The sequence below is a fragment of the Macrotis lagotis genome, chromosome 4 (genome assembly GCF_037893015.1).
Source record: "Macrotis lagotis isolate mMagLag1 chromosome 4, bilby.v1.9.chrom.fasta, whole genome shotgun sequence".
NCBI classification, from domain to species: Eukaryota; Metazoa; Chordata; class Mammalia; order Peramelemorphia; family Peramelidae; genus Macrotis; species Macrotis lagotis.
This window is the reverse complement of record NC_133661.1, coordinates 174,490,029-174,516,578: the sequence shown is the minus strand read 5'-3', so window position 1 is coordinate 174,516,578 and position 26,550 is coordinate 174,490,029. Positions and strand designations below refer to the sequence as shown.

General features: G+C 35.2%; 1 protein-coding gene across 11 annotated transcripts in view; it reads right to left on the bottom strand.

The window, feature by feature from the left end:
• The window catches only part of ATP8B4 (ATPase phospholipid transporting 8B4 (putative)), a 437,330-nt gene that overhangs the window by 69,656 nt on the left and 341,124 nt on the right, over positions 1–26,550 (bottom strand). For all 11 annotated transcript variants that reach the window (XM_074234707.1, XM_074234704.1, XM_074234702.1 and 8 more), the window contains 5 exons: positions 20,329–20,517; positions 18,005–18,120; positions 8,790–8,954; positions 6,081–6,192; positions 2,196–2,301 (listed from right to left, as the gene is read on the bottom strand). In XM_074234707.1, the coding sequence (XP_074090808.1) occupies positions 2,196–2,301; positions 6,081–6,192; positions 8,790–8,954; positions 18,005–18,120; positions 20,329–20,517 (688 nt within the window). The remainder of the gene's footprint in view (positions 1–2,195; positions 2,302–6,080; positions 6,193–8,789; positions 8,955–18,004; positions 18,121–20,328; positions 20,518–26,550) is intronic.

The following is a 26,550-nucleotide window of genomic DNA, read 5'->3' as shown; positions in this document are numbered from 1 at the left end:
TTCAATTTCTATTTTATCCTCTGTTTCTAGAATATCAGGGCAGTTTTTCCTTGATAATTTCTTGAAAATGATGTCATGGCTTTCACATACTCCAATTATTTTTAAATTATCTCTCCTGGATTTGTTTTTTAGGTCAGTTCTTTTTTTTCATTGAGATATATCACATTTTCTTCTGGTTTTTCATTCTTTTAATTTTGTTTTATTGTTTCTTGATTTTTCACAAAGTCATCAGCTTCCCTTTGCTTCATTCTATATTTTAAGGAATTATTTTCTTCAGTGAACCTTTGTATTACATCTTCCACTTGCCCAATTCTGCTTTGTAAGGCATTCTTCTGCTCAATGATTTTTTTTTGGATCTTTTTTGCCATTTGTCAAGTCATTTTTTTTTACATGATTTTTCCTCATCACTCTCATTTCTCTTCTCAGTTTTCCAAATGGGATTATGAAGAGTCAGACACAACTGAAAAAATGACTGAACAACAACTACCACACTTCCAGTCACCTAGATTCCCAGCCTTGGCATTGTTCTTTATTATTTCCTTCTTTCTCATTTCTGTATCAAATAAATTGCCAAATCTTTTGATCCTACTTTCACAACTTTTCATTCATCCCCTTCTCTCTGCTCATGTCTACCACTCTAATTAAGACATATAAAATCTTACCTGTACTACTATAATAACCTACTAATTTGCCTTCTATCACCTACCACCCAATTTCTATACTCAATTGAGTACATATATTATTCCCTTTCTGTGGCAATTCCAATGGGAGTAAGGCTCAACCCCCCTCACCTCTCCCCTCTTCTGATCTCTTTTATATGAAATAACTTATCCCATTATACCTCCCCCTTTTCCTTTCCTCCAAGTACATTCTTCTCTCACCCATTTACTCTATTTTTTAATATATTATCTCTTCAACTTCAATTCCCACCTACTTCTTCTAACTCTCCTAATAAATGAGAAAGCTCATATGAGTTATTATTATCATCTTCCCATGAAGGAATATATTCACTTCAACATCATTAAGTTCTTCATTATTTTTATCAAATCTTCCTTATATTATTCTAATCATTTCAATTACCTCCTAATTAATCTCCCTTATTCTAGTCTTTAATCTTGGTATTTCCTCATTCCCCAGATGCCAAAAATAACCTTGTGATGAATATATTTGATCGTTTTATGCATTGACTCAAAATCTTTAATAGTTCTTTATATATCTAGGGTAAAATACAAATTTGTCAGCCTGTCATTTAAAGTGCTCTACAATCTACTTGCAGATTGCTTTTCTAGCTTTATTTTACTTGTTTTTAATATTCTGTTTTCATGCCTTATGTATAGATCATATCCTAGGTAGTGCAATGGGTGTTTGGAGGGCCTGAATTCAAGTGAGACTTCAGTGATTTGACACTTACTAAATGTATGACCTTGGGCAAATCACTTAACCCTGATTGCCTGATTGCCAGGGCCATCTTTAGTTTTCCTGATACATATCTGGCCACTGGCCCCAGATTATTCTGAGGGAGAAAGTTAGATTGGTGCCTTAGCACAGCATACCCTACCCTCAAATCCATTTCACATGCATGGCATCACCCCTCTTGATATCATAGTATTTGAGAAAGAAGGACAAACAACAATAACAGTAACTCTAGCCCTATAATCCAAACCTTCCTCAATTCCATCTCTTAAACTTCCTAGCAACCTTCAAGGCTCATTTGATATGCTTTCTCCTATAAAGAATCTTTCCCAGTGCTCAGTGGTTTGAACCCTTTCCTTCTGCAAGTAATTTTGTACTTATTTATCTAATGTTGCAGCCTCTAGAAGAATAAAACCCCCTTAAATTGAGAACTTATTCTTGTTTGTCTTAATCTTTATATTATAATACTTGATACTATAGCATGAAGAATACACTCAGTAGAATTTATGGAATTAAATTGGTGGAGCGTGGTCTTCTAATTTTGCATCCACAGTATTTCCATTACATCATGGTTTGATATGAGAGCAATAGGGGAAATGGAAATCTCTACTTCAGTGATCCATTACTGGTATCAGAATAATGTCAATCATTGTGGATCTTGTTTACTAAAATGATTTTTAAACATGAAATATGAACAAGTCTTATATTGTATGGAAACTGCAGGACTCTTTTCCCATATTTTTAAAGATGTCTGAGTTTTTTTATTTTTATGATACACTTACTTGAGTTCTTCCCAGACCTCTGTGGCAGTGTATCCTGATATGATGAATACCTCATTCATGTCATCTGTCAGCATGTTACAAGAGTAACCAATGTTCATGGCAGTTTCTGATGAGACAAGAAAGCTAGCTCAATTGGTAATTATAAACATACATCTATAAAGCATTATATATCTATATATGCATGTGTATAGACACAGATATGGATATCCAGATGTGATTATACATATACAGTCATATATTTACATACATATATTTATGCACACATATATATTATAAAGTTAAAAGCTGTCAGTAGAATCAATACTTGTGTTATTAAGTAGAAAGGAGAGAAAAGGGAGGAAGAAAAAGTAGGGAAGAGGGAGAAAGCAGAAGATAGGAGAAAGAAGAAAGAGGGGAGAGAGGAAAGAGAAAGAAAATTGTGTGGTAGGTGTACCTAGGTGATTCGATGGATAAAGCACTGGGCCTGAAGCAAGAAAGAGTCATCTTCCTGAGTTCCGATTTGATCTCAGATACCAGTTGTGTGAGCCTGGGCAAGTCACCTAACCTTTGTTCACTTTAATCCACTGAGAGAAGGAAATGGTAAACCACTTCAGTATCTTTGGCTAGGAGAACCCCATGGGCAGTAATGGCATGCTATAATCCACAGGGTCACAAAGAGTTGGATACAATTGTACAAAAATAACATATATATGTGTGCATTTGTATATATCTATGCTTATAAAAATGATATATTTATAAATATGTAAGATATATGTGAAATATATACATATATGTATATTATATATATATATATATATACTAAATAACATGTATCTGTTCCAATAGCAGTTCTACAGTTTCACAAGTGTATACATGGACATACATGCATAAATTTTATATATTATATTAGCTTATAATATGTTAAATAATTTCATTATGTAGTGGCTATATAAAGAAATTATGTTTTTTTTATTAAAATCTGCCAGTGGAACAGATACTAGTATTATTAAACATACATTGGATTATATATAATTATCATCAATATATTTATACCCATATTATAATTATAATGTGTATTGTGTTTATTAATTAATATTCATGTTTAACAACATACATAACTGTTCCACTGACAGCTTTGAAGTGAGAATGCTGAGAGCCAGCTTCATGGTGGAACTTGGTACACTCTAGGGACTGACAGTGAGCAAGAGCTTCTTTAATATGGAACATTCAAACTTGAATTTTGCAGCTCACTCAACCACCTACTAAGACTGAGAAGAATCCTCCTAACCTCCATGAATCTCTTAGTCTCTGAACTTGAGCCTGAAAAAACTGGCTCATTGCTAACACCAAATGCTTCTCATAAAACACTGTAAAATTATATACGTACTATATAATAGTATATAATATTATGATATATAATATATAATGTGTGTTTCTTAAGTCTAAGGTTTAGGGAAGTTAAAATGTTTGATTTTGCTAGTATTTAGAATTATTCAATTTAATTAAGTACTTTGTGCAAGGTTCTCCAAGGTCCTAGAGTCACTGACACATTGAATGATTCAAACCAAACCTAAATATAGATGTTCAATCAATCAATTGTGTTCAACTCATCATGACCCCATAGGCCATAGCACACCAATATTGTCCATGGGGCTTTCTTGGCAAAGATACTTGAGTGGTTTGCATTTCCTTTTCCATTCAGATGGCTCCAGAGAAGAAAGAAAGACTGGTGACTTTGCATAGCTCTCCCTCACTTAAATCCAATTCTCTTATATGTCACAGTATCATCAGTTGTTATAGTATTCTTCCAGAATGTAGGACAAACAACAACAAGATTAAAGCAAACAGAAATTGGGGGACTTGCAAAGGGTCATACATCTAGTAAGTATCTGAGACCATATTTGACTCCAGGTCTGGGACTCTCTCTATTCATTGAACCAAACTAATTGTCTATAAGACTAACAAAGATTAAGTGACTTTCCCAGGGTCTCACAGCTAATAAATGTCTGAGGTTGAATTTGAATTCAGGTCTTCCTGAGTCCAAATCCAGTGCTCATTCCATTGATAATCTCCTCCTCTAAATATATACACTACCTAATAGATATACATAATTCTTAGACAATGTTAGGCATAGCAAGTATTTAATCAATCTTTATTTACTGTTGACTGATTTTTCCTTGTATTTTACATGAATGCTTCTATTTGTGAATGAGGATGATTAGAAAGTTAAAACTTGACTCCTTTTCTGTCTCTCTCTCACACTGTTATTTTTCGGGGGGAGGGGGTTGTCTAGGGTTATGATTTTATCAGTTTAATGTACTGCCAGTGGGTAAAATCTCAACTGAAAAAGATGAACCATTTGCCATTCATAGTCTTTCAGAATTGTTTAAAGTACTGAGAAAATAAATGATTCTTCCAGGGTTATTCAGCTGGTATATTGTCAAAAGTAGATTTAACTCACTTTTTTCCTAATTCTAAGATTACCCTTTATGTCACACTGTTTATCACTCCCCTACCCCTTCTAAATCCACCTGATAAGATCCCTGATTTAAAATTATAGCATGATAGAGCTAATTTGCTGTTGTTCAAAGATAATGGAGTGGTTTCAATTGTCTTCTCTAGCTTAGATGAGGAAACTGAGACAAACAGAATTAAGTGACTTTCTCAGGATCTCATAGCTAATAGGAAGTGAGATTTGAACTTGTTTATTTAGATGACTCTCCTAAATTCGGGGCCAGAACCCTAACCACTGCACCACCTAGCTGACAGAACTAGAAGGAACCTTAATTTAAGTCAACTTCATTTTATAGAAACAGAGATACAGAAATAAGAGTCTTTAGCTATTCCATCAAAAACTACAACTCAAGCCTCCTAACTTCTAATTCAATAATCTATACATGATTAAACAATCTTTTAAATAAGAAAATAAAACAAGGTACTTTATTTAATTGTAAGGAAAACCTTAATCCAGCAGAGTTCATGGAATGGTGGTTCTGACTAATTTAATTTTCTGGTTTCCTGAGAGTAAAGTTGTCTAATAATACAAGTTAAGCTATATAATATTAGCACTTAATTCCCAAAATTGCTGTGAGTACCAAATATGAGAACATATATGAAGAGTTTACAATCTTAAAGTATTATCTAAAAGCTGTCTTTATCATTCCATGAATAACTGAGGTTGTGACAATGTTCAAGAGTCTTCTTTCTGAACCTTAATTCTTATTTATAATGTGAAGGCAGCTAAGTAGCATAATGGAAAATCTTCTGAACCTAGAGTCAGGAATACCTGAGTTCAAATCTGAACTCAGACACTTACTAGCTTTTTGACCCTGGCTGAACCCTATTGCCCCCAGTTTCCTCATGTGGAAAGTGAGAGAGAAGGAAATGGCAAAGTACTTCAATATCCATGCCAAGAAAACCCCAAAGGGGGTCACAAAGAGTAGAATACAACTGAAATGCCTGAAAAGCAACAATAAAGAGCAGTGTGGATATAGATTTAGAAAGGCTAGGAGATTCTGCTGAATCTAAACTGTGGAAGTTTTCATGGTTTCTTATTGTCTTAGATATGAGCTTTTTTTTCCTCTTCAGACTTTTCCCTATTAGAGTACTGAAAAATATCTTTTGAATTAAGTATCATTAATTAATTTTCCTCAAGTAGAAGTTTGGGGTTTTTTTAGGGTTTTTTTTTTTTTTTGGCAAGGCAATGGGGTTAAGTGGCTTGCCCTAGGCCACACAGCTAGGTAATTATTAAGTGTCTAGTGTCTGAGATCGGATTTGAACTCAGGTACTCCTGACTCCAGGGCCAATGCTTAATCCACTGCGCCACCTAGCCGCCCCTAGAAATTTTGATTTAACAATTTTATTCACTGAACAAAAAAATATGAATATGACACCTTTTTATATTACCTTGTTTGTCTCCTGTTAAGACCCAGATCTTAATGTTTGCAAGTGATAAACTAACAATAGTTTCAATGACACCGTCTTGTAATTTGTCTTCAATTGCAGTGGCACCAAGTAACTATTAAAAAAAAGAAAATTCTCAACATTAACAGAAGTGCATAGGCATTTTCAACAGTAGAGTTTGGAAGGCAAACAAAGGCTCAGTGAACCATACTAATGAAGTGTTGTAGCCACCACCCCCATAAATCCTGCTGCTCAGGTGAAAGACATCCTGCTTCCAGGATCAAATCCAAAATGCTCTATTTGGTATTTGATATTCAAAGTCCTTCATAACTTTATCTTCAATTCAGTGACACTGGTCCCCTGGCTTTTTCAAGAGTAAGACTCTCCATCTCAAGGTTCCCTTCAATTTCTCTGACTGTCATCCATACCTGAAACACTCTTCTTCCTCCACTCTTAACTACTAACCTCCCTAGCTTCCTTTAAATTCTAATTAAAAATCTCCTTCTATAGAAAGTTTCCCCCAACCCCTTTTAATTACAGTGCCTTCCTTCTGTTAATTAACTATTTATCTTGTAAGTAGTTTGCATCACATATATTTGTTTTCATGGTTGTCTTTCCAATCAGATTGTAACCTCCGGGGGGGGGGGGGCAAGGTCTCTGGCATAGTACCTGGAATAAAATAGGTACTTAATAATTGTGGATTAATTTATTGATTGATGCTAAAGGATACAGGGATAGAAAAAAAATTGTAGGAGATATTACTAGAAATGTCAACTAAATGGGGGTACTGATTAGCACTAGCAAAAGGCGCAGAACCTTTTAAGAGATCTAATGTATGAGGTCAGCATGAATTTATCAAAATCTATATCTAGCTTTTGTAATTGATATATTATGTGCTGAATTGAATTTTACCCCTCTTCCTTCCTGCTCAATATAATCTTGGCTTTGAACTTCAGATATCAATCACCATCTCTCTTGACAAAAGATTCTTGACAATTCTACTCCAAGGAGTCAGCTATAATACCTACTCACTGCTCCCAGTCTCTTGGCATGTGTCTACATAATCTTTGTTGGTCTAATTGCCTTCTTTCTTCATACAATTTGGAAAACTCTGAAGACTTACTTTCTTCATGTCATTTTACCTAATTTCCTGGGTAGAGTCCTGAGAAATTAAATGATATTCCCATGGTCATACAGTTAGCATTCTTTGTCGATGCCAACTAATGACACTCAAGTATACCCTAAAGGTATACCTTTCCTGCTGGCTCTAAATGTCTATGATTCCAAGTCTGGATTCAATCTAAGAATGAATTATAACTTTTGCAAGATGTAGTATAAAGTCTATTAGTCAATTATATACACTAATGGAGAAAGACATTGATAAAGATAATTCATCCGACTTCTATCACATTCCATGAAAAGCAACATGGCATGATAGATTTAGTACTAGTTTTGGAGTCAGGATGATATTTAGCTGTACAGCACCAAAGCAACTCACTTCAGTCAGTTAATCAATCTGTCAACAACCATTTAAATTCTTTGTATATATGTTAGGCACTGTGCCAACTACTGCTGGCCTCAGTTTCATCATCTGTAAAAAGGCATCAATAGTATATGTAGCACTAGTATTATGAGTTGCTGTGAACATTAAAAATAATAATGTAGATAAGGTACTTATTAAACTTTAAGGCACTATATATGAATTGATTGATATTAGGGGAGACACAGGAAAAGTTCTGGGGGGGGTAGTCCTAGATATAGGTCACCTAAGTGGGGTAACAAGTGATTTGCAGTTGTGTAAGCTACAGAAACTTTTAAGAGATCTTTTGTATACTCTCAGAATGAATGCAGTTATTGATATAATCCCGAGGTCTCTCAAAATAAGCTGGAAGTATATATTTCATATCCTGGGATGCCAATAAGGCTTAGGGGTCACCTTTCTTCTTCTCTGGAGGTCTTTTCCTGTCATTTGAGTTGCCTGGACACTGTCAACTTTGCCTCAATTATAGAGAGTAGTTTGGCACCTATACCAAGACACAAAAGTTGAAATTCACAGACTCCTAAAATTGAAAATAAGAATATCTCAGATATATAACTGCTTTAAGGTTTACAAATTATTTTCCTCATAGCAACACTATGAGGAAGGTAATAAAACTATTCCATTTTAAAGATGAGGAAATTGAAGTTAAGAAGGAGGCTCCATATTATTTGTCTGTGGTTACATAATTAATAATTGTCAAAGCTGTGTTTTAAACAAGCCCAAAACCCAATGACTTTCCAGAGAGTATCAGAAAGTCCAAAGTGGAACTTCAAAAGAACCTAGTATAGCCAGATGAGACACTCCTCACTTTAAGATATCTGACTGAACCACTAGGTTGTTCAGTATCGTACTGTATGATAACTATACATATTTATGACAAATTTCTTAGACCTATGAAAGGAAACAGGCTTCCAAGGCATGCTAATAATTAAGAATTTGTTACATATCCTACTTTTTATGGAATTCTAATTGCATAAGTAGAAGTCTATGCCAGCTTTAGTAGAATTATTCCTCAATTTGTATATAGAATAAACTCAGAGCCAGAATATAAAATGTATAAATTGTGATTCAGTGTTTGAAAACAACAGCTGCTCTTTATAGAGCTGTTTAATCAACAGCTCATCCATATGTCATATTTTAAAATTCATACCAACACATTTCTGAGCACTTACCATCATATCTCTTTCAATCTCTTCATATGCTACAGCAATACGTTCATCTCTTTTATCAAGGGCCCTGTTTGCCTCTTCCAACAATTTAAACCATTCTTGAAAGTATTCTTCATTTAGGTCTCTATATGCAATGGCCAAGGTTCGAAGTCCTTCACCTCCAAATTCCTACCAAAGCAGACAGGCAAAGGAAACCAGCAGTTAGGGTATTTTCATTAAATAGTTTATTTTATATTTTAAAAAGACACTGTTTGATAAATCCTGAAATATAAGTAAGGTTCTTTTTGGAAATGAGAAAGGTTTTTTTTAATTTTTTTTTTATTTTCAAGGGACTGTCAAGAGAGCTAAGGATTCCAAGAAAAATACTGTGAATTATTGCTCACCAATTCAATCTTGAATGTAATCAAAGTAATTTCCCATCTTATATCATATAACAAAGCATATACACTCTACATTTCCTTGATTCATAGAAAAACATTTAGCTAGGCCTCTTCTTATCCAAGAAGAGAAGACAGAGTCCTATGCCTTGCCACCCTCAGCTTGCTCCTGAATGAAAGGGATCCTGTTACTTTTAGAATAAAAGAAAGTTGTACATAAAAGAATCAAGCTCTTAGTAGAAGCCATTCCTTCCTGTACTGTCTCATTTACCCTCATCCAGGGTCACCACCCTGGAACTGCGCATTGATGTAACATTGGTCACAAAAGGACAGACAGGGAAAACGAAGCAGCAAGAGTGGGAAATGTAGTATATACAAAGTAACAACAATATTATTGGATGATCAATGGTGACTAACTTCACTTTTCACAACAATTCTGTGACCCAAGAGAACTCTGAAGGACTTATGAAAAAGAATACTATCTATACCCAAAGAGAGAGAGGATGGTGTCTGAATATGGATTGAAGCATACTTTTTTACTTTATTTTTCCTGAGGTTTCTCCTTTGGGGAAGGGGGCAGTATGTTTACTTTCACAACATAACTATTATGGTAATGTTTTGTGTGACTACACATTTTTAACCCATATCAAATAACTTGCTTTCTCATTGAGGGAAGTAGGGTAGGAGGGAGAGAACTTGGAGCCCAAAATTTAAAAAATGAATGTCAAAATGTGTTTTTTTATATAACTGGGGGAAAATAAAATGAAATGTAAAAACAAAAAATAATGTAGCAAGACATGAGACAGGTACAAGAAATTGTAGACCTTCCATGACATTGTGTGCACAATATGTGTGTATACAAAGTTTAATTTCTGGTTCACTAAATAGAAATTCGCCAAAAGATTCTCAAAACCAACCTACTACCCATTTCAACAATAGTATGTATGTTGAACACATAATCTAGAGGTCTTTCAATGTTACATTTCATTTATTCTGAGGTTCAAAACTACAAGGGCAGCTAGTGAAATAGAACACCAAGCCTGGAATCAGGAAGATCTGAGTTCAAATTCAGCTGGACATTTACTTAGTTATATGATCCTGAGCATGTCATTTAACCCTTATTTGCCTCAACTTCTCATCTGTAAAATGGGGATATGATAAGGAGCAATTAGGTGGTACAATGGATAGAGTTTCAGTCCTGGAGTCAGGAGGACCTGAGTTGAAATCTGGCCTTAGACACATGACACTTGCTAGCTGTGGAACCTTGTTACAGGGCACTTAACCCCAATGACCTTGTGAAAAAAAATTAATAGGGACACACTAGAGAAGAAAATGACAAGAAAATTCCATGGACAAAGTCCTATGGGTCATATACAGTTGGACATAACTGAACTGAATAACAAAATAGAACCACAATGTTTTTGAATCTCAGTATTCTTCTATAAAATTGGGTAGGTAATAATATCTATATTAATTTACTTCTAAGGAGTTTTTTAAGGAATAGCACTTTGAAAATTATATAAGGGTTTTGAAAATGTGGCTCATTATTATTATTGCACATGCAGGCAGGTTAAATATCAATCTATTATGGTATATTAAAAAGTCTAGTTGTTCCAATGAAGCTTTTAGCTCAGGTGACTCAAAAATGTTTAGACTTTGGATATTATTCTGGTCATGATAGTCATATTTAACAAGGCCAACAACGAAACCACCAAAAAAAAGGCAAGTCAAATGAACAAGCATTTATTAAGTGCCTACTATTTACCAGACGCTGGGGTTAAGCACCAGAGATACAAAGAAAGGCAAAAAACCCCCACAACAACAGCAAATGAAAAGTCCAGGCCCTCCTCTCAAGTTTTTCACAGTCTGGAATCCCTAGTGGGCTAGAAACCTAGTTCGTTCCTGTCCAGTTACTAGAACCTTTGCCCAGTTAACTGGCAAAAACACATCTTTGCTTATGACTTAGATTTCCACTGGGCAATAACAACAACATTCTTATGTCCTCAAAAGCATTGAACAAACTGTGAGGGCATTACAACGAAACTAATTAGGTAATTTCATTAACTACTAATGTTTAATTTAAATGAATATTTATCAAGGTCTGTTGCATAAATTAATTAAAAAACAATACATACCCATGAACTACCACAAAAACTGATCAAGAATGAACAAAGAACTAATTAATGTTCCTCCTTGGAAAATAAGTCATTTTCAATTTTAAGATGTGAGAAGCATAAAGATAATCTTCTTTTACTTTAACATATAAATGTATGAAAACTCAGGGTAGCAACATTTTAGCTATTGCAAAGATCTGATGCTTGTGATTCCAGTGCCACTTTCTTTAATAAAAAAATGTAGGCCTTCTGGAAAAGATTAAAAGAAAATCAAGACAGCTCCATTGCAAAGACAAAAACAATAGCTATGTTTGTAACCAATATTACTAAGCCATCATTCTTTATACTCAAAGTCGGGCAGTTTTTTATTTGTTTGTTTTTGAAAGATTCAGAGAATGTTTTGTATTAAATATAGGGCCTGACAAAAAACATGAATACTCAAAAACACACACAAAATAGCAACCTCCCTACCCGCTCACCCCCCCAAAAAATCACTAAGGAAATTAGAGTTTTATTCATTTTTCCCCTTAAAGTTCATATTGGGTTAAAAACAACTCAAAAGAAATAGGATAAATACACTTCAATTCCAAGCTTTTAAAGTGCATACTTTTCAATTCCATTTATAGTCTCTTTCTCTTTCATGTAGGAATTTTTAAAAATACACTAACATCTTCTCATATGCTATGCTAACTCAATCTCCTGCTAAGTTCTATATGCAATACATTAATACTAAATTACTATAGCTATGGTTGAGACTGAACAGATAGTTACTATTCAGTTCATAGTAGAACTCAGAAGGAAGCTGATTCTAGAAGCTACTTTCAGAAATTTTCAACAACACAGCAAAGTTATTTTTGTGAGGTGGGAGGACAACCTAACAATTATCACTTCATTTCATTTCATTTCAGACATATATTGGTAGAAATCTCTTGTAAACACTCAATTATTGAGGGTTGGGAGACATAAGAGGAAAGCTCTTTGTTCCTCTTTGGATAAGTCTACCCTCAAACATGTAAAAGCAGATGATAAGAAAGAACTTATATCTCAAGATAATTCTAGATGACACCAGAAGAATCCCAGAATCTGGAGTAGAGAAAGTACACATTGTGACTATTTTTTCAGCTAATGAAGGTTAATTTCTATGAAAGTCCAACTTGGACTTTTCAATATAAGTGTTCTAGCTTGACATAATAGATGAGTGCAAAAACTGGAATTAGGAAAACTTGGGTTCACATCCCATTTCAGATACTGTGGACAAGTCATTTAACCTTTCTGAACTAGAACTTCCTGATTCTGAACTAGTTCTCATAATCCTTAAAATGAGAACAATAAAAGAACATAGTACTACTACTACTACTACTACTAATAATAATAATAATAATAATAATAATAATAATAATAATAAATCTATAACAACAGAGGATCTCTCAGGACATCTACTGAAATGCTCTCATTTTATGGATGAGGAAATTGAGGTTCAGGGAAGTTAGGTGACTTGCCCAAGGTCACACAGCTAAATATCAGAGCAGGATTTGAATTCAGATTTTCTAATTCTAGAAGCAATTCTATTTCTACTGCATTACATCATCTGCTTCACAGGATTAATATAAGAATCAAATGGAATGATGTTTCATAAACCTTAAGTTACTATAAAATGTAAACTTTTTTTTTTTAGTTCAGAGTAGGGAAATATCATGTAAGGAATTCATTACCAATCCATATGGTCAACTATTCTATAGCTTACCATTTTAGAGAGTTGCCTGGGGCATTGAGAGATTAAGTGACATTCCTAGCTTCACATAACCAATATGCATGAGAGGCAGAATTCAATCCAGGCCTTCCTGATTCTATTGCCAGCTCTCTATCACTATTTCATGCTGCCTCTCATATAAGCTACTTTCATTATTATTCTCAAAGTTTAGGTGAGCAGAGTGGTCTGCCATACTAGGAAATTTTTTAGTATAATCCCAGAAAAATACCAATTTTTTGTTTGTAAGCTAACCTAGTTAAGAATGTAGGGGCTTAATATCAATGATAGTTTTCTGGCTCTGAATCATTTGGCTATAATCGAAGAAAAGTACAAAATATCTTCAGTTATACTTTTGGTTTCAAAATTATATGAATGACAAGGTGATAAAGGGACAGAAGATGTGAAGAATCTCAGTTTGTAAGATTGTTCCACACTTGGAAGAACTAAACCACCGCAGTACTGAAATGTTTCTAATAAATGAAACTTAAAGACAAAGGGAAACTAAATAGAAAGATGCCTTATAATTTTTCCTTAGAGGGAAAAAATGTCAAAGGGGTTTGAGAATTTCATTCTGTATCCAAAGACTACAAAAATATCATTTTATGAAATAATTTGTTATCTTGCCTTATACTGCCCAAAAAATATTACCAGGATTATATTTACAATTTATAGGCAGATAGTGAAGACTAGGAAAGTTGGACAAAAGACCTTGAGAAACCAAGTCAATTAATAAGAGAGAAAGAAGATTGATGAAAAAATGTGGAAAATAGGACTCATCTAACTTGGTTCAAAGATTTAAAGACTGCTTAGAAGTCTATGTATCATGAATGTTTTCAGGAGAGAGGAGAAATATACTAGAGATGGTGAGCACTGTAACATCACAGCAAATAAATCTACCATGTCATACCAGGCAAGAAAAAGTTGGTTACTGATGTAGTAGTCATATCAGAGTAAGCTATCGGTATAATCAATAGTCTATAACTGTAAACTAGCTATTACAAAGGTCAAAATCTACCTGAAAATAGAATAATTGTCAAAATTTCTATCAGTGCTACTCAAATAAGCCTTTCATGCCAAAAAAGTGGGAATGGAAAAAAGGCTAAAATAATTATCTTGTTACCACTACCTATGAAAGTTTAACCAATACCAAAATCTTCACAATAATGGGTCAATATGGCTCCAAATTGCCTAAGTATGTGATGTATTTCCTTAAAAAAAAAGAAAACACCACAGCAACCAAAAATATATGAGTTTACAATACAAACTCATTTGTAAAGCACTAGTAAAAAGGTTGGTTGAATATTATGGATGTTATCACCTAATTAAATAGTAGAAGTACAAAGTCAAAAGAAAGGTTAGTTATAATAACCAAATGAATCAACCCATTAAGAACATTCATAGATGAATGAATAAATGAATAATGGCTAACATTTATATAGTGCTCTAAAGTTTACAATGTGCTTTATAATAGTATCTCATTTCATCCTCAAAACAAACTTAAAATGTCAGTGCTCTTTTTATGGCATTTTAGAGATGGAGTAATTGAGGTAGAGAGAGAGGTTAAATGACAGAGAGAGGTTAAATGACCTATTCAGGGTCACATAGTATTTGAGGCAGAATTTGAATTCATCTTCCTAACACCAAGTTCAGTGCATTGTACCACATTTATTGAACACTGTGTGTCATATTAAGCACTGTGTGCCAAATACCATATTATACACTAGTATAAATTGGTTATACAAATTTAGGAAAACATTTCCATCTCTTAAGGAACTCATAGGGAGAGTTCAGTTGCAAGATAAATGGAAAGTTCTGGAGGCAATACTTATGTAAAATCCAGGTATTCCTGGGTTACAAGAGGCTATCTGCCCCACCAGAACTGTTCACCACTATTAGCAATGGAATAGTGGTTCTTGATTCAGAGAGGATCAAGGATCCTTGGTTCTTTAAGACACAGAATGAGTATAAGAGTTCAGGAAGGAGAAAAGGAGAAGGATGGATTGACAGAAAGGTTGGAGTTGGACTCAGGCAGGGGAGGTAGAAGTGATATTCCGTGGCTGCATGCCATGTTTGATTTGGACCCTTCAGGGATAGCAGATGAGATCTGAGGCAGTCTGCCAGTGGGAAGAGGGAGAAATGGAGCTCCCTGGAACTCACAAAATAGATATAAAATGGAATAAACTTATCAACATTTCTATAATGATCATTATAATCATCACAGACAAAATAACTATATTTAGTTAGCTGATTCTATTTAGTTCTATTCAAAGGCATTTAGACTGGCCCAAAATTTCAATGAACTTATGATCTTATAAGCTTTGGTATTCCTTTCAGCAAAGCATAATGTTGCCCATCTATGCCTACACAGACTCAGTCATTTTCTCCCATCAATTCACCACAGGGCATTCAAGCCAACATGCTTCAAAGAACTTAAAATCTAATGAGGTAGAGACAACATGCAAACAAGCATTTACAAAACAAGCTACATACAGGATGAATCAGAAATACTTAACAGAGCTATCAAACTCACCTAGAGAGAAATTTGTGGTTAAAAAGAATACATGATAATATCTCAAAGACAATCCAGTCCGTTTTCTACACCTGTTCAACTCTGGGTTCAGCTCAATACTATTTATAATTGTGTGTCCCACATAAATATTGATGGAAGAGTTCTACAGAGTGTTTAATCAACCATGAAACAAAGAAAAGTAGCACTTAAAAATGAAATCAGGAAGATCAATTGGACCAGACCACTTACACACAAGCTGTGCTAGAGGTAATCTAATGTGGAAAGCACTGAGGAATCATATTACAAGCTAATTTAAGGAAGGAATGGAAAAAATCATGAACAATATTATTGCCCAATAAAGGTGATCAAAAGAATATCAATAACTGCTAACATTCATACTTCTTTATTGTTATAAAAGAGAAAGATCTACATGCATATCCATGATAATGTAGGAAGAAAATAGCCAGGTTTTCTCAAACAATTCTCTGGTGCAGATCACATCTTTGTAATTCCACATGTGTCTTAAAGGTGTTGAGAATACAATATTGCACTGGATTTGTTGCTCAAAGAAAGAGAAAGAAAGAAGAATGAAAATACTAACTGAAACACATATTGCATATAGATAATGGGGTTGTTGTAGATTTGAAGAAGAAAGATGGATTGAATTTCATTTGGGAAATCAAGTTGTGTTCCCCAGTTGTTCCCCTAAGTTGTTCCCCAGTGCAAAGACATATTATTTCAATACAAATACTCTCAGGAATAGTGTAAAATTGTAAATCTTGGAATACCACAATATTCTAAGAATTATAGTTGCAAGTAACATAGAAGGTAATAGTGCAATATATAGTAGACACAAATAAGGTGTACCATATTTCTAACAAGAGTCATACTCAGTAATTGGCATATGAGATATCATTAAGGAAATGTGTGATCAAAAAAGAAGGTAGACCATGCAAAGGAGAATAAAGTATATTATTTGAGTATTCCACTGGTATACCTGAAGTTCATCAAGACCTAAAGGGAACACTCATCCAATCCAATTCAGCAAAGTATTTATTAAGCCCTATGGCATGCAGGGCAATGCGATATGAGACAGTAAGAAGAAAAATACAAAATGAAAATCAGTATGCTCCCAATCCACTGGATGGATACTTTGTAGAAGATCTATGGCAGAGCATGGCTCAGAATGATATTCATTCTTTTTTTTGCAAGGCAAATGGGGTTAAGTGGCTTGCCCAAGGCCACACAGCTAGGTAATTATTAAGTTTCTGAGATCAGATTTGAACCCAGGTACTCCTGACTCCAAGGCTGGTGCTTTATCCACTACATCACCTAGCCGCCCCATGATATTCATTCTTGACTAAGATTAAATAGGCTATATGATTTTCATCCAAGGATAGAATGTCCAGAGCAATGAGTAAGTGAAACTATGGAAATAATGAAGTATAAATGTGTTAATGCATTGAAGGCAAGCTTCCTTGTGTCTCACAGAAGAGATCTCCTCAATGTGGAGTTCTGTGAGGTATTTTCCAGGCAACAATCTGGCACACAGATGATCTCATATGTGCATATATTCCATTACATAATTTACATGAATCTTTATGTGACTATACAAAAGACCTAATATTTAGTCAGTATAGAAAATGCCAGCATAAGAATCCTCTCCACCACTGCAGATCATCACCTAACAATGATAGAGATTTAGTAAATGTCAGAGACAGAACTTGAACCAGATCTGACTATCTTATTGAACCCATCCTATGGTAGAGTCTTTTGAGCTTGTATTGGTCTGATCAGTCATGGTTGAATACATTGTACCTTTACTCCTACATAGTAATAGCATTTTGGTCCTCTTCAAGAATGAAAGACAGCAATCAATCATCTTACTAGCGCCAAACCCAGCAATACTGGGTGTATAGGCATATCTAGACAGATAGATATATCTAGATAGATATATATATATAGACATATACACAGTTATATATACATATATATATATATATATAGAGAGAGAGAGAGAGACATATACAGATAGTTATATAGAGACATATACACAGATAGATACATATACTTCTAATTGTAAACATGTATGTTTATATATATATATATATATATAAATATGCCATATATTATATATTAACCATTTCTTTTATATATAGGTAAGTAGGTTGGCTATTAAGCAATGAAATTTTGGCCCTGGCAATGGAGAGATGATAGATAGATAGATAGATAGATAGATAGATAGATAGATAGATGACATAACACAATAGACAAAGTGTTGGGCTTAGTGCTTATAATATTTAGTTCAATCCTATCTCTGACAATAATCTCCAGTCCAGTAATTTAGCCCTATGGTCCCTCAGCCAGTTCCCTCAGACAAATCTACTAAGTCACAGATGTAAGTGACTCACATCATAAAGTAGCAGAAAATGAACGTCCTTACTAGAGTAAAGCTATGAGGTACTTACACTGAGATGATCTGATGTCACTGTCATGAGGTCTTCATTGGAAGGATGAAGTTTTTCAAACAGAATGGTATCTGCTCCTTTACAATAAAGTTTTATCTGTCCTTCTGGGTTTCGAACTAAAAAAAGAGTTTAAAACATTATATGATTATCATAGAGTAATGTCAACTCAATCAGACCTTTCCAAAGCTGACTATAAATTTTATAGATCTTATGGAGGAATTATATTTGATACTAGTAAGGAACCATTTCCCTGATTTGGTATTCCAAAATAGTATTCCAACCATAGGGTTGACTTTTATTGAATAGAGAGCTGGGCTTAGAGTCAGAAAGATCTGGGTTGCTTCTGATGTCCACTATTGCGTTACTCTGGAAAAGTCATTTAATCTCACCACAACTGATAAAGAATGGGGGTAGGGGTAGAAGGTGGGAAGTCTTATTCCAGAATAGAATATCCTAGCTACTTTTGGCAATAAAATTATAGTCTTTTTTTCAGTCAACTTCAATTCTTCATGATCCAGTGGGTGGGTTTTCTTGGAAAAGATAGTTGTTTGCCATTTCCTTCTCCAGCTCACTTTATACGTGAGCAATCTGAGGCCAACAGGGTTAAGTGACTTGCCCAGGATAACACAGCTAGTATCTGAGGCCAGCTTTGACTCACAAGATGAGTCTTCCTGACTCCAGGCCCAGCACTCTATCCTTGTACCACCTAGCTGCCAATATTATACAGCATAACCTTAAAGAATTATTTAAGCTAAATCATTATTGTAGTTTTCAAGGTAACTCAAGTGATTTCTATATTTTCATTTCATATCAAGTTAATATTCAGAAAGACCAAGATATAGATAGAATCTGTGAATCTAGAATTGTCTCCCTTTTTTTCTAGAATGATCCTAAGTTATAAAAGAGCCATCATTTTGTCTTGGCAGAGATCCTGTTTAAAATTCCTTCTGACACAAAGCAATACTCAAGAAACTGTTCATTTAGTGTATGGGAGAACACTGCATTTCCTCATATGGGAAGGATTAGGACAGAACATCAGATTTTCATGGTTGGACTGCAATTTCTCCACAGACAGCAATATGTCAAGTGACATAAGGTACCTATCTTAGCAAAGGTCAAAAGTATTTCTGCAAAGCTAAGGTGTTGTCAACACCTCCAAACCAATGAGAAGCCAGTACTAAGCCAAGGCAGGATAATAACACTTCCTTGAAATACTGTAAAGAGAAGTCAGTTCACACTGATTATTTAAAAAAAAAGTAAGCAGGCACCACAAACAATTGCTCAATTGTGATGCTGGCATGCAATTGTGGCAATGGAAAAATAAGGCTGCAATATGCTGTGCACAAAAGATGAATATTTTCAGACCTCTTCTTATCCACCTTTATCTTCCGAGAAGAATATCCAAGGGCCAGATCCCAGTACCCACTGATCAGATTCATTACTCCATGACACAACTACATGTACTTTATTTTTTTATATTTTTTATTTATTTATTTGTTTGTTTGTTTGTTTATTTATTTATTTGTTGTATTTGTGAATCACATACAAATGCCAAAAATGGCAGGTCCTCCAACTGCTAATGCTTCATCCCACCTATAAATAATTGTATCCTTATTTTTCAATTATCTTATCTTTCCTTTTGATAAAATATAAGCACCTTGAGATTTTAATTTTTTGATTGTTTTAATTTTATCTTTGTAACTCTAAGCTCTTATCATATCACTAATCACTTGTTAATGTTCAGTTGTTTCCATTGTGTTTTGACCCATTGTGACCCTATTTAGGAATTTCTTGTCAAAGATACTGGAGTGATTTGCCATTTCCTTCTCCAGCTCATTTTAGAGTTGAGAAACTTATGTAAGTGGTTTGCCCAGTCATATAACTGCTAAGTGTCTGAAGCCAGGTTTGAACTGTGGAAGATGAGTGTTTCTGCTTTCAGGTCCAGCACTGAATCATCTAATTGCCCAGGACTGTCATACAGTGGGTACTTAATAAATTCTTTTGAATGAAGAATGAATTGGCTTATCATCATTAGTAATAATAATAACAATAATAATAATAATAATAGCCAACATATGGCTCTTTGAGATTAACAAAGCACATATGTTATCTCATTTGATCCTCTCAGCAACCTCATAAAGCAGATACTATTTTTATTCCCACTTCATATAGAAGAAACCAAGGAGTTAAGAAATTAAGTGACTTAGCCAGGCTTGCACAGCTATCACTGCAAATAAATTAATAGTAATAAATTAAGTAAACTTTACATATCAATGTCCTGAAAGCAAAAGATATTTTAAAAAGCACAAAGGAATCAATTGTACCTATCACAGACATCCTTTTTCTGATATTGTTAAAATCCAAAAAGGCAAGCAGTTGGTAAGTAACAACTCTTCCCATTTCTTCTACTGTGATGGTCTCTGGAGTTCTAGACTTAAAAATAAATCCAAAATTCCTTGCTGCTGTTACTAAAGCGCCTTCATCAGGTGACTGAACTTGATAAATTAACTGTCCTAAAATAAAACAACAACAGAAAACACAATAAATATCATAGTCTTGGAAGTAGAAGTTGAGATTTTGCACTGGACTCAAAAAATATTCCAGAAAGTGTTACATATTAGAAGATTGGAAGGTACAAGTACAAGGAGTTTAAAGGGAACTTTGAAATCATTTGCTTCAAGAAGTAATGGAATTTATAGTACATTGAGCTTGTATTCAAGAAGAAAGCTTCAAATTCCACCTCAGATATTTGCTAGCGGTGTGATTATAAGGGATTCACTTAATTTCTCTGAATATTAGTTAACCCTTCTGTAAAATGGGACTAATAATAATAATAATAATAATAATAATAGTCTGCATTGTAGGATTGTTAGAAGGACCATATAGAATAAACTTTGGGAAACATTTTGTAAACTTCAAAGCTGCATGTAAATGATACTTCCATTCTACTCACTGACTTTCTTGAATCTCAAATGAGAAAAACAAAAAAGAGCTAAAAAATCCTAATACCAACAAGACCAAAATTTAAAAATAGGTAAAAAAGTTTCCCTCTAACAAATTTATTTTGTAATTGAAGTTTTCCCCACCAGGCTCTTTTATCTCTGGTCAATGATTTGTCTCCTCTTTTCCCAAAAATATATCTTATAGGTCACAAGTTTTACTCAAAATGTAAATATTTTCCAAATGTATCTTACTCTTTTGAACTTCCTCTATCAGTTGAGGAAAGAATATTCCTGGTTTTATGACTTTTCAATAGCTTTTTTTCATCATTATCATCTATAACCTATGGAGGGCTTCTTTTCACAAACTTCTAGTAACTGGTCTCAGATCCATGAGTTGAAGAATTTTACTAATGATCCTTCAAACTGACAATTTTCTTTTTCTCTTTTATTTCTTTGGTAATTGTAATCTAAAGTTATAGGGAGCAGAGAAGGAATCCAAACTTGGATTCTCTGTTTCATGAATTTTAAATAGATATCAGTCAAGGTTTTAGTGCTTCTTCCTCAAAAAAATCAGTGGTGGTGATCATGGTGGTGGTGGTGGTAATGGTGATTAAAAAAACAGCATTTAGTATAGCAATTATTTTTTCTTTTTTTTTTACTGTTTTTCTAATACTTTTATTATTTTTCAAATTATATGCAAAGATAGTTTTCAACTTTCATTTTTTAACATTTTCTCCCTCCCACTCTAATATGCAAGTAACCTGTTATACATGTACAATCATGTTACATATACATTAGTATATACATTAGTCATGCTGTGAAAAAAGAATCAGTAGAACAAAAAGAGAAAACCATGAAAAGTAAAAAGCAAAAAATAAATTTTAAAAAGTGAAAATAGTATTGTATTTCTTCTTATGAAAATATAGAATCTGGTCTTTATTTCATATAATTCTGTTTTTAAAGAAGAAAAGCTTAACAATTTATTTTAACCTTAAGATATAATTTAAAAGGCTTTACCATTTTCTAACTCAACTTCAACAGACAGCAAAACTAATTTTTTCAAATGTAATTTAAGATGTATCAAAACACTCTAAAAAGTAACCTTAGTATGTATATATATATATACATACATATATATGTACATATATATTTCAATACTCTTCAACAATCTTCCTGACATTCATTCATTATTGATAACAAAACCCTACCAAACCTGCATTATTGCAAAATTCTATTCATTGACTACTTCTGGGCAGTTTTTTATTTCTCACATACATACCTGGCTTTATATCTACATCACCCCACTTATCAAAAACCTTTAATCATTCCTTGTAAGTGAACCTGGGCAAATCATTCATGCTCTCTGGACCTCAGTTTTCTGATCTGAAAGATGAGGACAATAATAGCACCTACATCCCAGATTTTTGTAAAGATCAACTGAGACAAAAAATGCAAAGTGCCTGGCCAGGGTAAGGCAGGATTCAAGCCCTCCTGACTCCAAATTCAATACTATATACTCTGCTACCTTTTAACGTACATGTCAAATTTCTCTTTTAATTTTAAGATTTTGTGTTAGAAGCAGGAGAGGGAAGTACTCTAACATCAATTTTTCATCAATAGCCTATGGTTGGGGTGAAGCCAAGATGCCGACAAGAAGGGATTAAGTCTTAGGAGCTTTCTGATAAAACTCATCAGCTAAGGACTCTAACTAAACTTTGGAGAGACAGAACCCACAAAGGGACCCAGTGAGGCAGTTCTCCTACTCAAGGTAACCTGGAAAAGAGCAGAAAGGCTCTGCTCCCCGGGATCGGAGAGGCGGCCGGGCAGAGGGGTGGCCTGCCAGAGCCAAAGAACTTCAGCCTCCGGAAGGCAGCCCCAGGGCACTGGGAGCCTCAGCTCACAGCAGCAGGGGAGTCTCCAGAGCTGCACAATGAGGAGCACAGGGCACAAAGTGGGGGAACAGCGGGGGGACTTCTGCCAGAGCTAGCAGGTGGAGCCCAGCCCTCAGGGCACACAGGGAGCAGCTTGGCCTTTCTGCAGCCCAGACCCAACAGAAGCAGGCAGAGCTGGTAAGCAGGAGCCTCCAGGGCATGAGCCCATTGAGCTGAGGGAGGGCAGTGAAGAGAGAGAGACTGCCGACCTCTGTCCTCTGCCTCTGGAACAGGACTCTGGGGCTCTGACCACATTCAGATACTGATCCCAGTCTAGGCCCCCCTATAGAACAACAGCCCCCCCCACCTCAGCCCCATGGCAGAGGGAGGTGCTTATGGTTATTCACAGACCAGGAGGGAGGACAGAGCCTCACACACTGAGTGAGACCCTTGTGGGAGTGTACTAAAAGTTCAGGAAGCACCCCAAACCAGGCCCAGGCTGGGAAAATGAGCAAGCAGAGAAACAAAAAGAAGACTATTGAGAAATATTTTGCAAATGAGCCCAAGAAGGATCAAAATACTCAATCTGAAGATGAGGAAACACAAGCTCCTGCATCTAAAGACTCCAAGAAAAACAGAAATTAGGCTCAGGCTATGACAGAGCTCAAAAAAGACTTTGAAAATCAAATGAGGGAGTTGGAAGAAAAACTGGGAAAAGAAAGGAGAGAGATGTAGGAAAATCATGAAAATGAAGTCAGCAGCTTAGTCAAGGAAATCCAAAAAAATGCTGAAGAAAATAGCATGCTAAAAACCAGCTTAGGTCAAATGGATAAAACAGTTCAAAAAGTTATTGAGGAGAAGACTGATTTAAAAAGCAAAATCGGCCAGATGGAAAAAGAGATAAGAAAACTCTCTGAGGAGAACAAATACTTCAGACAAAGAATAGAATTCAGGGAGATTGATGAATTTACCATAAATCAGGAATCAATACTTCAAAACCAAAAAAATGAAAAATTAGAAGAAAATGTGAAATATCTCATCGAAAAAACAACTGCTATGGAAAACAGACTTAGGAAAGACAATTTAAAAATTATTGGAATACCTGAAAGTCATGATCAGGAAAAGAGCCTTGACATCATTTTAAAGAATTACTACAGGAAAATTGCCCTGATATCCTAGAAGCAGAGGGCAAAATAGAAATGGAGAGAATCCACCGATCCCCCAAGAAAGAAATCCCAAAAAACCAACCCCCAGGAATATTATAGCCAAGTTCCAGAACTCCCAAGTCAAAGAGAAAATATTACAAGCAGCCAGAAGGACACAGTTCAAATATCATGGAGCTGCAGTCAGGATCACACAGGACTTAGCAGCAACTACATTGGAAGCTCGTAGGGCTTGGAATACAATATACCGGAAGGCAAAAGAGTTTAGAATGCAGCCAAGAATGAACTACCCAGAAAGGCTGAATGTCCTCTTCCAGGGAAAAAGATGGACTTTAAATGAACCAGGGGAATTTCAAATGTTCCTCTTGGAATGGCCAGGACTCAGGTGAAGCATGGAAATTGGAGGAGAGGGGGGAAATATGAGGGACTTAATGAGGATGAACTGCATGCATTCCTGCATAAAAAAAAATGACACTGATAATACTCATATGAACCTTCTCAGTTAATAGAGCAGGTAGAGAGAGCTTTTATAGTTGAAGCACAGGAGAAAGCTGAATTCGAAGATAAAATATGGTATAAAAATGGAGTCAATAGGAAAAAAAGGGGAAATGTAATGGGAGAAAGAAAAAGGAGAGGGGGAATAGTCCGAGATATTTCACATAAGATTTTTTTTATTACAATGAGCTATTGCAAAGATATGGAAGGGGGCAGGCAAGGAGGAATGAGGGAACCTTTGCTCTCATCAGAGATGGCTAGGAGAGGAAACAGCATATATACTCAATGGGGTATAGATATCTGGTGTAAGAAGGAGGGGGGAGCAGGGGGAAGGGGTAGGGATGTGAATAAAGGAGAAAATGGACCATGGTGGGAGAGTGGTCAGATATAACACATTTTCTTTCTTACTTCTTGCAAGGGGCTGGGATTGGAAGGCCTGCCCAGGACCATGGGGCCAGGTGGATTCTGGGCCTAAGGGGTGGTATGGGGGCTCAGGGCTTCTTGGCCCCAGGACCAGGGATCTGTCTGCTGAGCCAGTCAACAACCCTACAGCAGAGTCAGAGTGAAAGGAGAGAGAAAATAGAGTACATGGTAGTGGAGAAATAAGAAAGGAGGGAGTTGTGATCAGCAGTGGCAACAGTGGAAAAATATGGAAGTAACTTTTGTGATGGACTTATCATAAAGAATGAGATCCACCCATGACAGAGTTGTTGGTGTTGGAACAAAGCTGAAGCACATTTTTTGTTATTATTTGGGAGAGGGTGCAGGGCAAGTGGGGCTGGATGGCCTGCCTGGGGCCACATAGCAGGGTGATCTTTGTGTGTCTGGGGCCAGATTTGGCCCCAGGTGCTCCTGGCTCAAGGGCCAATGCTCTGTCTGCCACCCAGCCACCCCTTCTATTATTACTATTTTATTTTATTTTGGGTCTTTTTCTTTTTTTTTTTTTTTTTTGGTTTTTGCAGGGCAGTGGGGATCAGGTGGCTTGTATGTCACACAGCTGGGTGATTGTTGGGTTTACGAGGCTGGATATGGGCTTGGGTGTTCATGGCTCCAGGGCTGGTGCTTCGTCCATTGCACCACCTGGCCATACCTACAATTATTACTATTATTTTTTTTAATTTTAATTTTTTTCTCTCCTCTTTACTTTTTTTGCCCAAACAAGACTATCTATATTCATGGGGGAGGAGGGGTATTTTGTTTACTTGTAAACAAGAATATTTTATTAATGTAAAAAAACCATTTGTACAAAATGAGAATAAAAAATAAATTTAAAAAATAAAAAATAAACTAAAAAAAATAGCCTATGGTTGGGTCAGAACATAATTGTCCTTATTTAATGACTCTTGCTTCCCAATGTGTAGAAAGGAAAGTGAAAATGAAAGTAAATTTTAATGGCCTTCATTGTTAGATGAATTGCCTCAATGACATTCAAGCAGTGTGTCAGATTTACATTTACATGCTTTTCAAGTATATCTCTGTTGATAGAAGATAATGACCAATAAGAAGGAAGTAGAAAGAATACATTCTTTACTGGTGCTCTTTCAAAAGAAAGTGAAAACCATTTAGAGAGTCAGATAAGAGGTAGTCTGGTATAGTAAATGGCGAGTTGATCTTGAACTCAATAAATTCTGAGTTTGAATCCCCTCTTGGACATATTCTGTGTGACAACTTGAGGGATCTCTTAATCTCTCAGGGCCCTAGAAAAATATCTAAAATTATAAATTGAAGAGAAGGAGATAGTCTACATTGATAGAAAGAAATTTCTTCACAAATGAAATCATAGAGTTCTTATTACTTTCCTAAAAGGACAAGGTTTCTAGAGAATTTAATGATTCTTCAGCATTTATCCAAAAAATATTAAGTCCCAACAAAGCACTAGACTGTGAATAACACAAAGAATATCAAAACATAAAACTATTGAATAAATAATCACAGAATTCAATTGGAAGAGACCTCAGAAGAAATTTGCAGCAGAAGAAAGAAAGCATTGACTTCTGGACTCAGAGGACCTTGGTTCCTGTCTCTTTTCCTCAGTACTTATAGGACCATAGAAAAAATCACAGCTTCCCTGGACC